Source organism: Crotalus tigris, unplaced genomic scaffold (assembly GCF_016545835.1).
Source record: "Crotalus tigris isolate CLP2741 ecotype Arizona unplaced genomic scaffold, ASM1654583v1 scf7180000017545.3456711, whole genome shotgun sequence".
In the NCBI taxonomy this organism is placed as follows: Eukaryota; Metazoa; Chordata; class Lepidosauria; order Squamata; family Viperidae; genus Crotalus; species Crotalus tigris.
In genome coordinates, this window is record NW_024096464.1 from 1,428,863 (window position 1) to 1,451,464 (window position 22,602).

General features: G+C 35.7%; 1 protein-coding gene across 8 annotated transcripts in view; it reads left to right on the forward strand.

The window, feature by feature from the left end:
• NUMB (NUMB endocytic adaptor protein) overlaps positions 1–22,602 on the forward strand; it is a 77,891-nt gene that overhangs the window by 50,385 nt on the left and 4,904 nt on the right. For 6 of the 8 annotated variants that reach the window (XM_039331955.1, XM_039332451.1, XM_039332114.1 and 3 more), the window contains 6 exons: positions 9,595–9,669; positions 13,530–13,562; positions 16,590–16,664; positions 18,601–18,741; positions 19,363–19,564; positions 21,800–22,099. In XM_039331955.1, the coding sequence (XP_039187889.1) occupies positions 9,595–9,669; positions 13,530–13,562; positions 16,590–16,664; positions 18,601–18,741; positions 19,363–19,564; positions 21,800–22,099 (826 nt within the window). The remainder of the gene's footprint in view (positions 1–9,594; positions 9,670–13,529; positions 13,563–16,589; positions 16,665–18,600; positions 18,742–19,362; positions 19,565–21,799; positions 22,100–22,602) is intronic. The other 2 variants (XM_039332362.1, XM_039332535.1) reach the window with 1 other exon arrangement.

Below are 22,602 nucleotides of genomic sequence, written 5' to 3' on the forward strand. Positions count from 1 at the left end.
AAGAATAATAGGAGGAATTAGAAGGAGAATTTTGTGTGGCCATTTAAAACCACATCTCTGCCTTTTTCTGTGATTTCTAAAAATGTTTTGGATTCATGTTTAGCTCTAGAGTTTGTGCTGCTTTCCAAAAATCATTTATGTTCCTTTTTTAAAAAATAAAGAATGAGAGGATTAGGGACTTAGCAGGCACTAGGGAGTGTTCTGGCTCTGAGTACTGCATTGTTATCTTGGAGGTGAATATATAGAGATGAGGTTTACACATTGTAGTAAGCCCAGTTTAATTAACCATATTTTATTGGATGTAAAAGCACAGCTGGCGAGGTTTGCATAATTCCATGATATAAACCACGGTTAAGAAATCATGATGGTTGCTGCTTCCCACAACATATTTAAGTAAAACATTACAAATCAAATTATAGCTTAAAGCAGGAGTTTTTAGACATGACCCTCTTCCAGCAAATATAAGGTGGATCATGGATTCTTGGGTATCTGGAAAGGTTGAAAGCTGGATGGAGAAGGAAGTGCTGCACCTTCAGAATTGTGATTCCTGATCATGGCAGGAAGAAGGGAGTTGTGTCTCATGTGATACATAGCTGAGGAAGGAGGGAAATTAACACTGTGACTGGAATCTTTGGACAATAAATCATCTGGAATGAGAGTTGGCATATTTTGTGAATGTAACCAAGGTGCAAAATTGGTAATTCCAGCCTTCAGAAGGATGACAAAACAGACAGGAGCACAGCATCTGCGGAGCTACTATGGCGAAGAAAACATGCTTCCAAGACCCCACCAGGTTGACCTTGTTTCACTGAAGGGGCCTGGAGTATGCTCACTCTGCCATATTCAGTAGGAGAGGATGGAAAGCATCAGGAATAGGCAGGCCCAAAAGTAACCTGGCCACGAGTCATGTAGGGCTTTAAAGGTGACATCTGACATTTTGAATTGCACCCATAAACCTGCTTGGAAAGTGGTGCAGCTCACTCAGCAGTGGTATTACATGGGCATACCAAAAGGTTTTCACTGCTACCCGTGCTACTTCATTCTGGACCAGTTGCACATTCCAAATGCTCTTCAAGGACAGCCCTATGTCAAATGCATTACAGCAGTCCAATTAAGATTACTTAGGCACGAGTGACTATGAACAGTGCACTCCAATCTAAGAAAGGCTCAGTTTGTGCACTAGATGTATTTCCTGGTCATGGATGCTACCTGCTTTTTGAATTGAGCCATGAGCACAAGAGAACCTCCAGATTGTACATGAGCTCTGACTGACAAATATCACTCCAGCCAGAGTTAAAGATGGCAAATCACTAGATATGGGAGACCCTAAAACCCACAGTCTCTTAGATTTGTCATGGTTGAGCTGAAGCCAATTTATTTAATCTAGACCAATTAAGGCATCAGTACCTCAATGACATCACTTGGGCACCCTGATGCAGTACAATCAAGTATCATCAGTATATAGATATAGATGGTACTTTACCCTGTGCCAATGAATTATCATATCCAGCAACTTCATGTAGATGTGGGAAGAGAGTTGAGCTCTGCTAAAGTAGGGGCCTAGGACTAGATCTCTCCTGTCCCTATCCACACTGACTGGAATGGCCTTGGATGATGGAAAGAACCATTGAAGAGTTGCTTTCCATTCCAGATTCCCTCAGTTGGCTCCAAAAATACCATATTAAAAGCTGATGATGGATCAAGTAGGGCCAAGATGGAGGTGTACCACTTTCATCCTGGGCCTGTAAGAGGTCATCCATAACCACAATCAATGCCATCTTGATATTGTGCCCCATTCTGAAGCCTGACCAATGGATCAAGATTATCCACTTGAAGCTGTAGCCTGCCCTACTACCTTCTCTACAACCTTATGCAAGAAGAGAAAATTGGACACAGGATGAAAATTGTTCAACACTCCTGTGTCCAGTGATGACTTGTGGAGCAAGAAACAGACCAATGCCTCCTTCAAAGCAGGTGGAACTGTTCCCTCCTCCAAGGAAGCATTCTGGATCCAGAATGAATTACCATACTGAAAAGCTTATTTTATAAGCCTGTTAATTGAAATACTGTTAACCTTCTGCCCTGTTCAGAGGATATTTTAATAAAAATGTCCCTATCTATTAAATAAATGTTCTCCAGATTGCTAGGATTATAAAAGTTTCTGCATGTCTTTCATATTAGTCAGAAATATATAGTTTTACATAAAAAGTTAATTATAGAAAATTGCTAGCAAAGGCAGAAAGTGTGATTCACACTAAAGAATGATAAATATGTATATATTTCCCACAGGGAGTCCATCTTCTCTGTGAGTAAATTCTTCATGTACCTAATGTCTTGAAATAATTTCTGATAAATAGCTGTAACCTTTACATTGTGCTCCTAACTGTGTTTTGTTTTTGGTTTCTTTGGCATTTTGATTACTTCAGATGGGAGGAAGTAACAAATGGTTGTGTTAAAGGAAGCAATTTTAAATGGATATGAAGGTAGAGTACATTACATAACGACTTAAGACAAGCTGGGGTGATAGAAACCAGCAGATTTCTTTAATACTAAGATTTTATAGTGGTGCTACTGTAGGGGTTCCCAACCCTGTGGCCCACTACTGGGCTGTGAGCTGTTCAGAACTGGGCTGCAGAAGCGGCATGCGTACGCGCATCCCAACTTGTACAAGCAGCGAGTGAATGCGTGCTCATGCAAATGGAACTGCGCTCACATGTGTGCACTTGCCGGCCCTTGCGTGGAATCATTCCCTCCCCCACAGTCTGCAAAGCTAGAAAGGCTGGGGAACTGTATGCTACAGGACGTCTTAGTAATTGATCCCAACTTAAGCAAAAGCTCTGGAATTTAAAAAAAAAAGTCATATCCTTTTCTGGATTTAGGAAATTTAGATGATAGATAGATAGATAGATAGATAGATAGATAGATAGATAGATAGATAGATAGTGTCAATGCTGCAAATACTGTATATTCTTGCTTTGACAATATGCAGAACTGTCTGCAGAGCAGAAGAGGGTGGGGGGAAAAGCCCGGGAAAGAGAGAGGAAGGAAACCTTTGACCTTCACACTGATTGGATAACGTAATATATGACTGCTAATTTAGGGAGGGAACATGCTGATAATTTAATTGCTTGGGGGAGGAGAATTTAGATCTTGGCATACCTCTGTTATGCCTGTGCTGACATTTTGTAACAATAAATGACTTTTAGGAAAATCAATGCCTGGAAGTTCTTTGAAGTGTTTCATTAGCCGGAACCATAACAGATAGATAGATAGATAGATAGATAGATAGATAGATAGATAGATAGATAGATAGATAGATAGATAGATAGATAGATAGAACGAACGTCAAAGCAGACTTTGTTGTAACTGTGGTTTCTGGAACAAGCAAGAGTCAATCTTACAGGCAGACAAAATAGACATGGATTGTTTTCTAATTCCTGATAATTTTCTAATTCCATAATTTTCTAAGTAATACCTCTGTTGTGTGAGCTGGATATTACCTTTAAAGCCTTGAATGGAACAGGACTGGTTCTTCCTAAGAATATCTGTCCATCATATGAGATTGGATAGGGTGGGCACTTTCCTAGACCCTTCCCTTGAATGTTGTCATCTTATGGATGCTTGCCTTTTCCATGGCAGCCCCATCTACCTGAAATTTGGCAGCCTCCCCCCTTTTAATGTTCCAAAAAGCACTCAAGGCCTGACTTTTTCCTCAAGCACTGGGATAGGGTGAGCTTTGTGAAAATGACCTGTTGTGGGCTTCATGGGAAAGTTTAGCTACGGTGCCAGGTCTTTGGTTTTAATGTTTTTAATATTTTTATTGTACCTGGGTGTGGTTTTATCACTTGATTGTGAATCACCCAACGTTTGGTACAAGATGGTGGTACTATTTGATTAGAAATTACTTTCTAATATTTGTGTTTTGGGGTTTCTTTTAATGACAGATTCGTTCACCTATATGCATCTCCTTTTATAAGGGTATTATGTATCTTGAATCTATTTATACTTTGCTAAGCGCTTTCTTTTCATTTCTGTGAAATAGTAAGGCAAATATGGTTTTTTATATTTGGGGATAGGAAAGCGTAGCTTTAAAAGTGTTTTGGCTCCTGTTGGATTACATGGCTATAGACAGGCAAGGGCAGAGACAATTGTAATTCAGGATCCTACATTGAATTACAGCAATGCATGGTTAAAACTAGGATGTATAAGCTATAGTTTAACATTGGGGCTTGTTTCTCAGAGAAACTATGGTGCTTCATTTGAGACAGATCACCTTAAACACAATAAATTACTGACTCAGCATTTGATTCAAATCTGATTAAGGTATAAAATATGTTGTAAATAAATATATACTCTCAATTTTTGAAATGGTTTCTTTTCTGAAATGATAAATGATATTTTATGAAGGCTAATTTGGATTATTTGTAGGATTTGAAGAGCATGAGGAAAGAAGAACTGTTAGAAAAGACGGACATTGTTGAACTAAGTACTTGTGTTTACTTTGCAAGTAAAAATGCTTTCAAGTTTGAATCTATAGATTTTGCCCTGTGGCATTTCTTTGTACAACAGTGTTATAAAATAACTTTGAGTAAGGCTGAAAATTCTAAAATGTCTAATTGTAATTTTAATCCACATAGACAACTGTATCTAGAGATTAACTTTGTAGGTTCAACTGGGATGCTTCAGTTAAAAATCACCTGCTTACTCTTTGCCTGGTTTCACATTACGGATATAAAATGCTTTGAATATGAAGCCGAAAAGGTGCTTTAGGGTCAGCATAGGTGCATATGCCCCACCTACCAGTGTTTCTATAAAGAAGTTGTGTCTTTTCCCAGCCTTTCCCAGAAACAGCAGGATGCAGTGAAAAGTCGTGTTTGAGTTAAGGAGAGGCTGACAGCAGGCCCTTGCCCATTTCTTGTTGGTTTCTTCAAAAGCATATTTTCCTGGGATTGTGTTGCTACTATGGGAACCAGAAAAAGATGCAGTTTCTTTAAGGGGGAACCAATAGATGAAGCATGCACAATCAAACCCCCACAAAAGCACCTCTTTGGCTTTGATTGTAAAGTGTAGCAGATCCTTACCTTCATACATTGCCTTAAAATGATAATATAAGTCATTGGTTTTGTATCATCACTATGGTTTGTAAATCATGATTTATGGCATAGCATTAGATACAAACTTGCAATTTCATTGATTCAGCAAAAATAGCTAAAACAAATCTTATATTAATGTAGATTAATCTGAACCCAAACTATTATGGTTTGAATGCTTGAAAAATGAATGTTTAGTTTAAAAAGCTAGTTTTGTCAGCTTTCTGAACAATTACTAGAGTTTCTTGTTTTTCTCAAGTGATATTTATCTTCACTTTCTTTTTAATAGTTTACTTTGTTGAAACACTTGTTATTTCATTAAAGAGACACTAAACCTATTGAATAGAAGTTCCTTTGCTTCACCCTTATTTAAACTACAGGAAGTCCTTGACTTACAACCATTTTTATAGTGACCATTTGAAGTTACAACGACACAAAAAAAGTGACTTACGACCATTTTCATACTTACGACCATTGCAGTATTCCTATAGTCATGTGATCAAAATTCGGATTCTTCGCAACATATTCATGATGGTTGCTGTTTCCCAGGGTCACATGAACACCTTTGTGTCCTTAAGACAAGCAAAAGTCAATGGGGAAGCCAGATTCATTTTACCACTGTGTTACTAAATAAACAACTGCGGGGATTCACTTAAGGAACTGTGGCAAGAAAGGTTGCAAAATGAGGCAAAATTCACTTAATAACTTTCTCGCTTAGCAACAGAAAGTTTGGGCTCAATTGTGATTGTAGTACTCACTTTATGTTTTATACCTGACTTCACGTAACTTAAGAGTTGACTTAAGTTGACTCAATAGCACTGTAGGGAGAATGTGATAAAAAACCCATTAAGAACTGACACTGAGGTTTTCATTGTATCAGAAGTGACTTCTCATTTTTTTCCGTCTTCTATACTATTACCATTGTGTTTGCTTTAGCACTTTTGAGAAGCTTCATTGGTTCATACAAAAGATTTGTGTAAATACGCTTTTAAGAAGTGTTGCAATGAATTCTGTACTAGAGACTTTAAAATATAACAATAATTAGAACCACAAACCCACATGCCACCAAATAAAGTATAAAAGTTAGTTTGCAGTGTTTACATAGCAGGAAGAAGTCTTATAATAAACAAACATAAGAGTCTAGTTGAACTGAAGAAAATGGAAACTAGCATAAATCACGAGGCTGGCCAAGAAGGATTTTAAGAAAGACATGGAAAGAATGATTATAGTGGTGTTTTTAAAAGATACTAAAACAGAAAATTAGTTTAAGGCAGCAGTTCTATTCATTAGTAAGATGCAAATGGAATCCTTGAAATTCTGGAAAGAAAAGATTTTAACTTCCTTTTTAAGAATTTGTGGAATAGAATAGAGTCTGCTGCAGCATTCAGTATGCACACTCATACTGATTCGCGGCTGATTTTGCTGGACCTCTTTTTCAAATGAACAATGGACAAATCCAACCACTAAAACCTTATCCTTCCCTTGTCTTCTACACTGATTTACTGATCTTTAGTTTTGAAGTGTTATGCCTGCCAATTACTATTCAGGTAAAACTGGTGGAATTTAAACACTACTGTTTATGTTTGACTTGATTGGAGAATGCTCAATTCCCTGAACTGATTGGGTTATAATAAGGTGACCAACCGTCCTCCTTTAGGGAGGACAGTCCTCCTTTTGTGAGTTCTGTCCTCCCTCGAAAAGTGTCCTCCTCCATGTCCTTCTTTTCGATATTTGAAGACTAATCTGCAGGGCTTTTTTTCCCTCATAGAACGCTCAGAACGGCGTTTCGGCACCTTTTTTGATATTTTTTTTCAACTTTTGCATGAGCTGTGCTACTCCCCCTATTGGCTTTCGAAAGCCAATAGGAATTGCTACTGAGCGCGCCAAAACATCTGGCCAGCAAACTTTGCACATGTAAGTTGTCTGCAGCGAAGGCAAATTGGCAGGAACTTTGCACCCCTCCCTGCTACCCAACTACACCATCTCCTAGTTAGTCCCGAAGATATCTGGAGGAGACTGGAGCGGCGACGCCACAGTAACTTTCTCTTGATCTTTGGCCCTGCTAGGGCAATAATGGCTGCGGGCGCAGGAGGCAGGGGCAGTGGGGCTGCTGCGGGAGGGGGTGTGAGGGGCGGCAGTGGCCAGCTGCCCCCCGTGCTGTGGGATCCTGCTCTACACGGGGCTGTGCAGGGTGGGCGGTGGTGCTGGTGGGGTGGCTGCAGGCGGGGTGTGTTGACGGCGGGCTGCCCCCCAGGGTCGGAGCCAGCACAGCTGGTGTTTTGGGAGCCGCAGGGCCCGCTCTACACGGCAGGGCAGCAGTGCTGGTGGGGCGGCTGCGGGCGGGAGCGCGGCATGTAAGCATAATTACAATATAAAATGTTATTGTTACAAATGTTTTTATTATGCATTTATCATATTATAGTGTATTCTGTATTATTGCTGCAATGAATAAAATATTTCTTTTATTTACAATATTTTTTTCTTCAATTTATTTGTGTCCTCTTTTTCATTGTAAAAAAATTGGTCACCTTAGTTATAAGTTTAAATTATTTACAAAATCTGTATATCCAACTTTCTTTCCCATTTTTCTTGGGTCAGGAATACGCAGGAGGAGTTCTATTTGCTCAAGTTTAAAAAGCATATGCCTCTGTAAACTCCTATAATTTTCTGACATTACTGTCAATGTCTTGCAGTACTGTAATCCCTCATAATAACTCCTTTTTCTGATATCTCTATTTAGTTCTTGTGTAACTACTGAATATCAAAAATTAAACCAAGTCAAGACAACCCTGATCTATGTGTTTCCCTATTTCCTGGTAGAAATACCTAGTATTTGTCTACTGTACTGCCTTTGTTTTTCACAGTTGAGAGTTGCCTGCCCAAGAATTCATTAAAGCAAAAAACAGGCAAGGAGTATTTGCAGTGGAATATTTTCAGTGAGCCTGAGAAACAGCTTGTCAGAAGGCGGGAGCCAAAAAAGATCAAAAGTCAGAAAAGGTTTTGAAAATTTCTTAACCCTGTAGTCTATTTGACTTTCCTTTTGTAACAAATACTGATTGCTAGTCAGGAAGCTGTTTATTAAAATGCCAACTGTACATGAGACCTCGTAATTTTACAACTTTTTCTGGATGAGTAGCATTTTTCTTCAAGGACTTGAATATGCATAAAGAATTTACTTTCAGGGAAAGTGCATTCTTTCCCTTGGCAAGTTATTTTAGCTATTCTTAAAAGGCTACAATAATATTTTAGCTGCCTTTGATCTAAACAACATAGCTGGAGTTTTTATCTCTCTTCAAAAGAATGGTTTTGAATAAGCATATAGCGTTGCAGATGTCCAGTTCTGGATTTTTTTTGTTTTAAAATAGTAACTTTTCAACCAGAGTGATAGCCAGTGTGGTATTAGTAAGTTATTAGGGTATGGGATTAGCCTCAAGGGGACCTAGGCTGTAGTTCCTCTGCAGCCATGAAGCCTCTTTAGTGACCCTAAGCAGTCAGAAGGTCTCAACTCAATCTACTTTACAGGGTTCTTGTTATAGTGAAAAAAGGAGGAAACACTATATAATGCTGCTCTGTGGCATTGTCTGTGGAGATTCTCAGTCATCCAGGTCATGGTTTCCCCAAAAGTGCTTGTTCAAAAGGCAACTGGGCAACAATCAAAACCAAAGAATGGTTAAAGTCAAAGAAGGTCAATGTTTTGGAAAGACCAAGTCAAAGTCTTGACTGTAATCCTATAAAAATATCATGGAAAGATCTGAAGCAGGCACTTCATGTGAGGAAGACCACCAACATCCCTGAGTTAAAGCTATTCTGTGAGAAGGACGGGATAAAATTCCTCCAAGCCAATGTGTCAGGACTGACCAATATTTATCAGAAACTTTTAGTTGCAGTTATTGGTGCTCAAGAGAGACATACTAGTTACCAAAGCAAAGATTCACATTCCTTTGCTGTACACAAATATGTAGCTTTGGTAATTTTTCTTAATAAATAAAACACATATTTATGCAAAAATACTGAAAATCCAAAAGGTTCACAAATTTTAAGCATATTTCTAGTGATTCAAGAACTATTCATCTGTTGAGGATTAAAAAGTTAATATTTATAAATAAATTTGTTTGCCTTTTTTGTGGATCATACTGTTAAAGTCATGTTCAGTTTGCAATCAACTGTCATTGCAAGATCTTTTTTCATAAGTGCTACATTTTTCTAACAGTGGTTTCTCTAATAGAGAAGGATGTTGATGTTAGATTACTTGGGCCAATTAAGGACTGCCCTGACTGTAATGGATTATTTTCTGTGATCCTCTTTTTAATGTGTTTTGTTGGATCACATCAAGACATTTCTGAACTGTCTTTTGATTACAGGTCTCACTGTTGCTTGATGTTTTGCAGCATTATGTAAGCTTACTCAAAAATTTGGAATTGTTGAATCTGGCTAACTGGATACAGGTCAATTGATCTAAACAAGTTCTTTCAATGTGAATCTTTTTTTCCCCTTTCATTGTTAGTATCTGGGACATGTAGAAGTGGATGAATCCAGAGGAATGCATATATGTGAAGATGCTGTGAAAAGACTAAAAGCTGTATGTATATTAATTTATATTACATATTTCCAGCTTCAGATTGTACATGTCTTTTTTTCTAAAAGCAGCACATTATTTATTAAAGTAATAAAAGTATTGCGTATTATTATTATTGAGAAAGTATAACTTAGGAAGATTGTTGAAACAATGGCCCCTTTTTGCAGTAGCTATCTCACACCTTAAATATTACTGAGAAACTTTGATTATCAATGTTGTGTTTGAAGTCTTTGAAGTATGATGTATCTATTGTCCTTGAGCTCATTATCTTTATATTAAACATCTTAACTATTTGGACTAATTCTCTATTCTAAGCAACCTAGACCAAAATTACTATGATATATATTTGTTCAGAGGTTTTCAGTTAAACAGCTGACTTTTGGTTCATAGAATTTTCATTCTCAACATCTGTTTTCACTTGTATATGAAGAAATTGAGAGGGAAAAAATGGGATAAAGATTGAAGTCCAGATTCCTCACTAATAAAAACAGCACATGCCATAATGGTCTTCCAACTGGTATTGTTAGCTTTTGCTGTTTACTATTACATTCTTCTGAAACAACAACCTAGACTCTAAAACTAAACAGCACAGAAAATTTGTTTATAAAAATTGCATGCAGGACAATTTAAAATAAAATAATTTTAGAAAGACACATTTGTTGTGTGACTTCTGCTTCAGACTTTCTGAACAAAACCCAGTAGTAGAAGTTAATGTAATCTCAATTTTTCACTGGTGTTTCTCTTGACTCAGTTAAAAGATGCCATTACTACTCTTAACTAGTTTTTAACCTAATATTTGCAATATCTCAGAGTAGAAAGAAATATGAAAAGAGCTGCTAAATATTTTCTAAGCACTTGTACAAAATTGAGCCCGTACAAATTAAAAATATTGACTCATAATACTAATTTTAATGATTTTTCCCCTTGCTGAAGTTCTTTTTTTTTCTTCTTCAAACCATATTTTACTAATTATTGAAAGAGACTTCTAATGTCACACGGGCATCAAGTAGTAAATTGCTTTTGTCATATAGACTAGTTTGTTACAAGCATATCTGAAATGCAATTTTATAGAGTGAACTCCCATTTTAACCTGATGGATTTCCTCAGGCATTCTAAAGTTCTGAAATGTTCCATGTTGGGAAAGGCAGCAGTAGAACATGATTTTCTCAAAACAATCCTTAAGCCGTTTAGAGGTGGTTGAGTCTAGATTTTCTTCTCAAATGTAGCCTTATTATGTTGACACAACAGATTGGCTTGTGAATAGCTGCACCCTTTGTTCTGTACTGTTTTAGACATTTTAATGTCTGTTTCTTGCTTCACTTAGTGTATTCATTGGATTTGGATAATTGCTGTATAACAAAAAATTACATGAAACGTTCCCCCCATTCCAAAAGACATCCTTTTTTCTCCTGTTTCCTTTTCCTTTTCCTAGGAATACTCACTCTCTCTCCCCCTTTTTTTTACACAGGGGAAAAAATATATCCAAGCTCAGTTAAACTACAGAGAATGGGAATCTTTTTGTTATTACCTATTCCATTATGAGGCATTTCATTAATTCTATTTTCAGTTATGTTTTGAATTGCATGCCTTGATATTTAGCATTATAAAGTTCTAATTAAAAGGAATGCTTGCTTGGAAATACAATTAAATCAATTTTAACACTGTGTTGTGCTAACTGTTTAAACTTTGGTCTATATTGAATTCTGTTGGCACAAAAAACATGTCAGACATTTTGTCAAAACAGTGAATCAATTTTGGAAGGACATGATGGTATGGTTTTGCAAATAATAACCATTGTTAATAGATAACCTAACATATAGGAAATAAACTGTGGGATTCTGACAGTAAGGGAGAAGCTGTGAAATTAGAGCTGTTTAGCTGTTTTCTGACTTGGCCCCTCCCAATCTGTTGGTGACCGCAGCTTCCAAAATTCTCAACACATCTTTATATTTCCTTCATACTTTTCAATTTAGCTAAAGTTGTCTTTAGTGTTGATGTTCTAACATGTCAGGCTTTTGTTTGCAAGTATGATACATTTGTTAATATATGTTCTTGTTTTAGCAGGTACGAGAAACATATTGTATTTAAAATATTAGTGATGTTTCTGAATATTAACTTACATAGCTATTCTAAATCCATTTTGCATGCTCTCCACCAATAATACTGTCTCTGAATCATCTCAATTTTTTCCATGTTAACATTTTCCAAAAATGAAACTAATTATAATCTCCCAAACAAGGTAGCTTCTGGTGTATCCTCTGAAAGATGATTATATTGATATTTAATGCTTAACTTGGCAGTGTGACAGTCAGTTTTAAAAAATATGTAGCTTTATGTTCTTATTATTCTCAACAATTATTTGGGAATTCTGTAAAATTGTACTGTAAATAATAAGCTACTTTGATCACTGAAGCATAGTATCTGTTATATATTTTTTCATTATATATTCTGTCTGTGTCAGCAAAAAAATAACTGTGATGATTGAAAGAAATCCATTGTTGATTATACAAGGGCCTAAACTAAACATCAGAGAAATTCATAGGCATGTGCCAGATATGGGAAAATATATAGGAAAAAATGACAACTTGCAGATTCTGTAAGTATTGTCTCTGAGAGGGGAAAATACTCATTTGCAATAGCACATCATATTGATGGAGTGGTTTTCTCCCAACTATCACGAACCTATGAATTTGGAAGACTATGATGGTGCGAATAAAAATATTTCATATGCCATACCAATGATTAGTACAAGAGCAAGCTAAACTCTTTTTTCTTCCATACCTTATTAATAGTTTTGAGAAAAATACATTGAGGCTTTTATTTGTGATTAAAACAGGTAAATAGCTCTAAAATAAGCTTCATGTAAAATGTATACTAATTCTACCAAATTTAATTGCATATCAAATTGTAACATCCATTTATTTAACTGGGTATGTTAAATATATATGGTATATTACCTCCGCAAATTGAAATTTGGATAATATTGGATAATAAACATTTTATAGTAGAAAAGAGGAGATAAATTGTGCTATGTAAAGATGTTGGGGTCCAGCTTCTTAGCCAGTACTGGCAAAAAGTAATGGAAGTTGTCATCCAGAACATCTGGAACAGTGTTTTTCAATCTTTGCACTTTAAGCTGTGTGGACTTCAACTCCCAGCTTCTCTGACTGGAGAATTCTGGGAGTCGAATTCCACACATCTTGAAGTTGCAAAAGTTGCTATTCCGGTTTTTAATAGAATACTCAATTTTGTGGACAGTTTCTGAAAGGAAGTATACAGAAAGAATAACTTATGTGATGTTAACAAGAATTTATTGTGAAGCCTTTTAGAGAAATACATTAGATTAGATACATATAAGATGCTCCACATTTTTGTCAGATCAGCTTTAGAAATATGATTTCTAAATGGGTGCACAGGCTTGAACACTTATTCATGCTATTTGATCTCTGTTAATATTTTCAGTTTTCAAAATGTCATAAATTAATCTGTATGTTCCAAGTCATCATCACCCAGTTTAGAATGAGTCCATGTCTGCTGCCAAGTTTGGCTTGTAACTCCACTAAAAGCTAAGGGAACAAACAAAATGAAGCAAGCATTTTGCATGAAATTGGATCTGATTATACTTTTTTCTCTTTCCACTGATTTCAGAGCTATAGCCTGTCCTAATAAAAGTCCATGTAAAGCCTTTTATTTGCATTTTCATGGGACTTTTCACCTCTGCCTGTCACATCCTCTATGGGTAACTCTAAGCATTCCCTATTTTCCTTCAATCCCCATTTTTATATGTATATGTTGGTTTGAAACCTGGGACACTTTAGCTACCTACAGTAATAGCATTCGACTTGTCCCCCCTGTTCCTCCAGGAAAGGAAGTTCTTCAAAGGCTTCTTTGGAAAAGTAAGTTTAATGATTCATTGTGTTTGTGCTGTAAGGAGTTACATCCATAGTATAGCATTGGGATATGTTTGAAATCCTACAAAATGGAGGCAACAAAACCTGTATTTGGGAGATTGTAAAACGTTCTCTGCTCACCCCTCCCTCAAAGGTCTCACATCACAGATTCTGTCCAAGCTAGAATCTTGGGGCTACATAATTTAGGGTTATATTTATAATTTACATTCAGTAAAAATTAATTTCAGAATTAATAAATGATCCACTTACTGTTCGAGATGTTGTGTGCTGATGTTTCCAACTCTTCTGAGTGTATGCATTTAAATTTTTCATCCTGTCTTTTCCTAAGATGACCATCAAGGTAATTTATGTGCAGATGTTCATTTGGAAAAAAAAAAGTATTGAAACAAAGCCAAAAAAGGAAAGGCAGACACACTGCAGCAAAATTAATAGTAACCAAGAACGGTGATATTAGTTCTACATTACATCACATTTAGGGAAGTAATACCAGAAATAATATGAGATATAGTCACAAAACTCTTGATTCAGTGGCTAAACCACACAAAGCCATAGACAGACATTAAAAGATGAACTCTCTGATGCTCAATTCGTAAGCAGATAAGTTCAGAAGACGGTTGAAACCAGGTCATTGGAATTACAAGGAAAAAGTATTGGGCCAATTAAAAAGAATTTTGCATGCATATGAGTTGTTTTAATGGAAGAGCAAACTGTTTCAGAATTCTTAACTTTTGAAGATAAGAAATCTAAGTTCAAAAAAGTTTGCTTTTGCATACATAAATTCAAATAATTTCTCTGAAATAAAACTCAGTGATGTTCTTCTATGACTAAAATTGTTTCCTTTATTTCAGACATGTCAAACTCGCGACATCACATGATGTCGTGCAACGTATCGGGACAGTTTTGCCATTGCTGGCAATGGGGTGGGCGTGGCTTCTGCGTGATGTGTCCGGCCCGTGGGCCGGAAGTTTGACACCCCTGCTTTATTTCATTGTACCTTATTTGTGGTTAAATAACTTTTCTTAACATCTGTGGTGATTACTATACTCTACTATAAAGTTGTACTCCTTTCTTGGAACAGAATATTTTACCTTAGCAGTAGTACACTTTTAGATATTTAACTGACTTCATATAAATTATTTTGTAATCCTTAATAACCTTCTGTAGACAAAAGTCCAATTTTATCCTTATTTTGCAGATAGAAGCTATGGTTGCTTGCTTAATGCTATTTTAATTAAGGTGAAGTTTGAGGGAAAGATAGCATGATTCCTAGTTTAGTGTTTTCATAAGTACAAAAACCAAAGCCATCCAATATTTGAAGCTTAAGCTTTGGCATGATTCAGGATGAAGACACTTTACTACATAATTAGATGAAAAATCATAGTACAGTTATAGCCAGAAAGGCAGAACGTAAATGGAAAAACTAAATCTTTTTGATAAATCTGTATGTTATGATGTGTATAACAGTCTTTTACCATACATGTTTAGTCTTAGGCTAAATTTTAAAGCTGTAAATAGGTTCACAGTAAACTCTAAAGATGTACAGTAGGTGAAAAAAGCAAACTAAATAACTATTGAATAATCTTTTTTATTACAGTAAAAAAGTACCAAATTAACAATATTTTAGTCACTGATCTGCCAAGTTATATAAGCTGAGAACTTAGCAAAGTATACCATATAAAAACTCGACTGAAATAACCTTAGCTGTGTTTAACGTATTATTACGTAAGCAAATTAGGTTATCCAATACAGGACAGAAGGTGAAAATTGCCACAGTCATTGAGCATATTATCTGTAAGAAATATATTTCTCTACAAAGAATGGTGAATGCAGATAATCAAACTGCTTTTCTTTTGGAACTGTGCTTCCCACTGTCATTTATGGTACATTCTTTATTATAATTTGTATTTGTACTGATTTCTAAAAGGCCAGTCTGGATGATGGATTTATGTATTTATTTCAATTTCTGTAGCTGCCCACTTCACGTATATGATTTTGGACAGTTTACAACAATTAAAACAATAGATGACAGCACAAAAACAATTCACCAATGTGTTATATCACTCACAGGAAGCTTTCAGTCAGTAACTCATGTCTCTTCTACAGAGTTACTGTGAGAATGCAATATATGAACTTCCTTGTGCCTTTAAAGAAAGGCAGGATAAAAATGTGCCTAATCTGGAAAGACCATTAGTATTTCTGGAAGGATGGTTTAGATGTTTTAAATAGGTTTATTTATTTATTTATTTATTTAATTTTATTTATATGCCACCCAATCCCAAAGGACTCAAGGCGGTGTACAAAATTAAAATAATCATCTAACAATAAAACAATAAAATAATACAATCATACCGCAAGTCCGATCATATCCCGCCCCCCCCCCTGGTTCATAAATGTTGGGATAGGAAATGTAGGATTTTAGTTTCTGTATTTATAGAAATATCCATATATCTGCAAGGATTACCTTCTGTTACCAGTTAGCTTAAAATCAAAGTAGAAGTGTTTATATCTAACATGAGCTCTTGGGGAAAGAGTAGGCTAAATTATGAACATGTTAATCTTAATGGCAGTGTTATGCATAACTCCTTTGAGAGGAACTTGGGTGGAATGTTGAGATAATGGAAAAGCAAGAACATTGAATGCTAAAAGTTGGAAGGGGGAAAGCTACATGTGATGTAACTCCTTAAGCATCAGAGTTAACTGACAGTTTATTTGGTTTTAAATAGGTAAAGAATTAAAGTTTGAATTCTTTGCCTTTATTTGAATTTTTTTAACCCACTTGACTCATCCTGTTCTTTCCCCTTCCTTTTGCATTGTGTTTTTAAAAATATGCTTCAGCTTGGTTCTCTGGAGCTCTTGCTGTTTGATCTGAATATCTGTCTTTGGGCACTCCTGCTGGAGTTGGATATCCTCTCTTTATGACTTTTGTGCTTCTTGGAAAGAGGAAATCAGAATTCAGCTTTTTTTTTAACAGCCTAGCAATAATCTTTTTTTCTCTTTTTCCTTCCCCGCAAGAGTGGAAAGAAGGCAGTTAAAGCAGTCCTGTGGGTTTCTGCAGATGGACTCAGAGTTGTGGATGAGAAAACAAAGGTTAGTTGCTGTTTGGTTTTGAGTCAGCATTGATTAAACAAAATGTTGTCTGATCCTTTCATATAAGTCAATACAAAATTTTGTCTTTTGATGTCTTCAGTGAACAAGTGTATGCCTAAATTTATAAAAGCAACAGGGTAAAAAAAAATCCTGATATTAAAGAAATATTGAACTGTTAAACCCTTGGTTTACTGGATCTAGTTTTACTGGATATGATAGGAAAAAAAATCCTACAAAATCCCACAATTGGCGAAATTAACAATCTTCTACTACATAAATCATGATGCAGAAACTATAGTGCTTGTGCTGGGTTTGTGTAGTATTTAAAGCCAAAATGAAACATTTCACATTATATTAGGACTTAGCACAATATTTGAATTCAATCAATGTTAGCTATCTCTTCCATTTGTATTGTTTGCAAATTTGATAAGCATGCCTTTTACACTCTCTTCAAATTACTAAGTAAGAAAGTTGAAGAGTAAAGGCTCTATGATCTTAAGATACCTCACTTAGTTTCTGAAGGACTTGCTATTAAGCACAATTTGTATACTATATTCAGACTAAATATATATCCATTCAGCCCCTACTTCATTAGCTTGTTAATTAGACAGTCATGAGACACTCTTCTAAAACCAAGATATTTTATAGCTGTGGTATTTTCTTAAGATACCCAACCAAACATCAGAAGGTTAGATTGGCAAGACTCATTCTTGACAAGTCTGTGTTGACTGAGTAATTCTTACTTTGTTTTGAGGCTGCTTATAGATCGATATCCCTATAATCTCCTCTAGAATATTCCTGAGTGTTGTTGTCAAAATAACCAATCTATAATTTCCTAGATTTTCCTTTTTTCTTTTGAAAAAAGGAGATTTGCCCCCTCCAGTCATCTAGCCCTTTCTTTTCTTCCATGATTTCTCTTATATATAGAAAGGTAGCTCAACCTTTTCTTTGTTATCTTATTCCCATTTTGCTGCCTTTGGTGAGCAGATGATATGTTGATTTTTTTTCTTTTTAATATCCGAAGAAGCTCTTTTTGTTTTTCTTGGCATCACCAAGATGTGTCCCCCATTGTTGCTATTAGATGCCTCTTTGAAAGAACTTTCTTTTGCATTTGGAGAGTATCAGCTACATTTTCTCCTTGGCTGGGAGGCACACTGCAACTTTTATTTGTTTCTCTGTTTATTTTAAATTAAATTAAATTCATGTTTATGGTGTTACCAGCTTTCCTCATATAGATTTCTTAGCAAATGTGCAACTCCATCTCCTTTTCTAGCAATGCTTCTGTTCATTTTGAAGTACTCCCATAATATAAATCATCTATCCAGGTCCCCATTATTTCTATGAAAACTTATTTGTCTTCCTGTATTAGAAGATAAATTTGATCTTACATATTTCTTCTATGCTGAGCATTAGTACAGAAATATTGAGGTTGTAAGCCAGTGTTTCTCAACCTTGACAATTTTAAGGCATGTGGACTTCAACTCCCAGAATTCCACAGCCAGCAATGCTAGCTGTGGAATTCTGGGAGTTGAAGTCCACATGCCTTAAAATCGTCAAGGTTGAGAAACACTGTTGTAAGCCAATGTTTTTTCACCTGTTGCTTAGTAGGTTACTTTCTAGCAACATTGTCAGCTTCTTCTAAAATACATTTGTTGCTCTGTAGGTCTACAACAGATCTGAAGATCTTGTATCTCCAATTCCCACAGAACTCATTTTAAAGCCATTCTGATCAAGCATGCCATACTTCAGCTAAATAAAATGTTACCAGTCCTTGAGAGATGCAGTGTATCCTAGGCCTGAAATCTGTATTTCTAAAAACATTTATCTGTATTGGGAAAACATTTTTGTTTTGAAAGACAACAAGTTGAAAAACATATTGTTGTGTTATTCCAAGTTCTTGGAATGACTTGAAATATATTGTTCTTTTTTTTTAAAGGATCTTATAGTTGATCAGACAATAGAGAAGGTCTCCTTCTGTGCTCCAGATAGGAATTTTGACCGAGCATTTTCCTACATATGTCGAGATGGTACTACAAGACGTTGGATATGTCATTGCTTTATGGCTGTAAAGGACACAGTAGGTCTCATTTTTACTCGATAAAAAGTTTGTCATTTATAAATCAATACTGGCTGGGTAATGTTTCCTGGATTTTAATTCAACTTTAGTATACAAATTATATAAAATAAAAAATGCATATTTTTTATTTGTTGGAAGCTGGTATTATGGCCTGGTGTAGTATAGCAACTGTGTGTTCGCCACTCAGAGCCCTAATTTATTGTGGCAGTTTATAAATGCAGTAAATAAAGAAAGCCCATTCGTAAATCTTACGGGTTTGAATCTAAATATATTAAATTTCTACAGATTGTCCAGTGCATACGTTGATACAAATGGTAGACTTCATCTGCTTGAGGTGTACAAATTATTTAAAATGTTTAAACATAACTGTTTTTTATAGCAATATTTTAGTAGGTATGTGGGCAACATATTTTAATATCACAACTAAATAAAAGTATTCAGTCTCCCTTTTTCTCCAAATGGTTAAAAATCATATGATTTAAAACTGGTTTCATTTGTTCATTTGAACCTTTTTGGTTAGATTTTACACAAAAAGGTTGATTATATGGAGTGCCAGCTATCATTTGGCAGCAGTTGGGTGGTTTCTGGTTTCGCTTCTAATTAATGTGAGATCTTTTTCAGGGAGAGAGGTTGAGTCATGCAGTTGGCTGTGCGTTTGCAGCATGTTTGGAGCGAAAGCAAAAGAGAGAGAAAGAATGTGGGGTGACAGCCACCTTTGATGCCAGTAGAACCACTTTCACAAGGGAGGGGTCTTTCAGGGTTACTACGGCAACTGAACAAGCAGAAAGAGAGGAAGTCATGAGACAAATACAAGACATCAAAGGTAATAGAATACAAATCTGGCCATTTGAAGTATAGGTTGTATTGTTGAATTCTTTCAAATGTTATAGATATTTGCAGGCCATATGAAGCATCAGTGAGATGTTTGGCTATAGCACCAGGTATAGCAGCATAATGTATTTAAGAAGCATTTCTTCATATTCTTGAAGCTGTAGAAAAATTCATTGTTTTTATATGATTTCACTGAATTTATATGGTTGATGTTTTCTTCATTTCTGCTTTTTATCTTTATGTAAACTCATGTATCTCACCCTGTTATGGAGAATATCTCTATCTTGGTAACACGTGGGTATAATGTTTGCCAAAATGGAAGTCGCTACTACTGTTTTATTGAAAAATCGTGAATATATTCTGATACCTATGGCATCTTACCATGTGTAATTCAGTCAGTCTTTAATCTCCATATGAAAATAGGACCCAGGATAGATTTTGGATCTCATGTCTTCATAAAATATTTTTTATCATATCATGTAGTCTGAAAAAGGGTTATGTAAAACTACTTATGTAGTCCATTTGTTATATGTAGATTCTACTAAAAATAGTATCCAGTGAGGATTTTAGTTGTTTTCCATGAACTAACACTACATTCTTTTTTGGCTAGTTTTGAGAAAATGAATCGTAGCCAAAAATCAATAGGATAATGATAATTATTAAATCAGCCTCAAGAATAAAACATAAATATGTGTTTATATATTTTGTAAATAAATAGGAGTTTGCTATTTGTCACAAGGAAATAGAATAATTATACCTTTTGAGTATACATTAGAGGGGAAAAATATTTTTGACTTTTTTTTTACATTGTTCTGAGCGATTTTATCAAATAATGAAGGAGAATCAGCAGTGTTAATGGTTTACAGTATTTGTGACCTGATAATCTTGGAAAAAAATAACCACGACCAATCTGTTTTATAAAGACCAGAACATTTATTTAAAAGTTATAAGCCAAGTAAAATTAGAGTGGCTTTCATGGTTCTCACTACAAAATAGTGAGCGTGCAATCTAGTTAGTCGATTCCTCTTTCATCATATGTGATATTTCTAGTTCATGCCCAGGTAGGAAAGGCAGAGTTAGAATTGGCGTTGGAGCTTGGTATTTTCCAATCCTCATTTAACCTTCTGATATCAACCTCTAAGCCAGGGGTTCTCAACCTTGGCAACTTTAAGACTTGTGGACTTCAACTCCCAGAATTCCTCAGCCAGCAAAGCTGGCTGGGGAATTCTGGGAGTTGAAGTCCACAAGTCTTAAAGTTGCCAAGGTTGAGAACCTCTGCTCTAAGCGTAAGCTTTATAAATTAAGTAGAAGAACAAGACAGGTTACAGACGTTATATACCTTTTGACGATCTCCATATACTGTGGAACACGTATCATATATTACTGTTTTAAAGTAATTTATACGTGTGATTGCAAAGCAATATGAAAAATGCAGCTTCATTGCGAGAGAAAAAAGGCTAGACATGAAAATACAGTACATAAAGCTGAGGGCAGCATTTTCTATTTTCCTATTCACGGACAAACAGTTCAAAGGCTCCGGGTTATGATGCATCATGGCTCAAAATATAGTAACTATAGGAAGTGTCTAAATAGAAGTCTGGAGGACCAGTTGTAACATGTACCTCAGGATGAAGGAATTTGTTGCTTTCTGATCTTGAAATGAATGGGAGGAGAAGATCGAAAAGAAACATATTGCAGGCCTCGAGTTATAGATGAAAACACAATGAACAGGTTTCAGTGCAGTACCTCGGACATTAGTCCACCAGATGAGAAAGGTCAATGTGAAACCAATTCTCTAAACGTTTAGGTCTGAAATCATTGTTGCTGTTAGTGACAAACTTTGCAACCTGAGATTTAAAAAGAAAGGTCTGACCACCAGTTTCCAGAACCGTTAGATACCCAAATCTGATTTTTATTTCAGTTTTACAAATAAAGGACTGAGTGCATACTCAGCCATATTTACTCCTTTCAGTTTGGGGGCTGCAAATGTAATCACTTAATAATACAGTAAACCCTTGAGAAAAGAATGTTTAATTGATAATTGAAATGTTAATTAGGTAATAAATCATTGAACTGTATTTGCCTTACGTTAAAGATGTAAAAACTAAATAAACCAGAAGCTATATTTTGCATCAAGAATATACTTTTCCATAAACTAAAAGGAATTTTTTTTTTAAAAAAAGTCTCAAGTATTCATGCTCTTCATTTTTTAAATATTTTATTACAGTTGAAACAGATGTGAAAACAACTGCTTCAAGTGTTGTACCTGGCAACACAGCTCCATCTCCAAGTTCGCCCACTTCTCCTCCTGCTGAAGTGGCAACTTCTGCTGACAAAGAATCCGGCAATCCTCATGCCATCCCTCGGCGGCATGCTCCCATTGAACAGCTGGCCAGGCAGGGCTCTTTCCGAGGATTCCCTGCTCTCAGCCAGAAGATGTCTCCATTTAAACGCCAGCTTTCTCTACGAATCAATGAGTTGCCCTCCACAATGCAAAGGAAGACTGACTTCCCTATGAAAAACTCAGGTTGGATAATTTCTTTTCCCAGATTCTGTTTTTTGAGTCTGTCTGCATTTGAGAGAGAACTAACGTTGGTTTGATTCTCTTCAGAACTTCTATGTTTTTCGTCTGATATGCCACCACAAAGTGGCATTATGTTGCTAGTTTTATGACCTCCAAGTTATAATATTAAATCCTATCTAAATATAATCAGAATTTTTAGATAACATCACATATTACCAAGTATGGGTTTGATATCTGTATTAAAAGTTTATTGACTGCTGTTAATTATCTTTGAACTATAAGGAGTCCACTTAGTCAAAGACATTTTGGCCTTGGTCAGCATCTCTTGAGTAATAATTTGTGTTTGCAGAGCTTAATGAGTTAAAGGCCTAGCTTCTGCCAGTGAAAGTTGTGCGGTTTTGATAATTATTCTGATATTTAATATGAATGTAAGTACTCCGAGAAACTGACATAAAATCAAAATAATTGTAACCTTCGTGCTCCTTCCCCAGTTTTTTCTTTGTTCT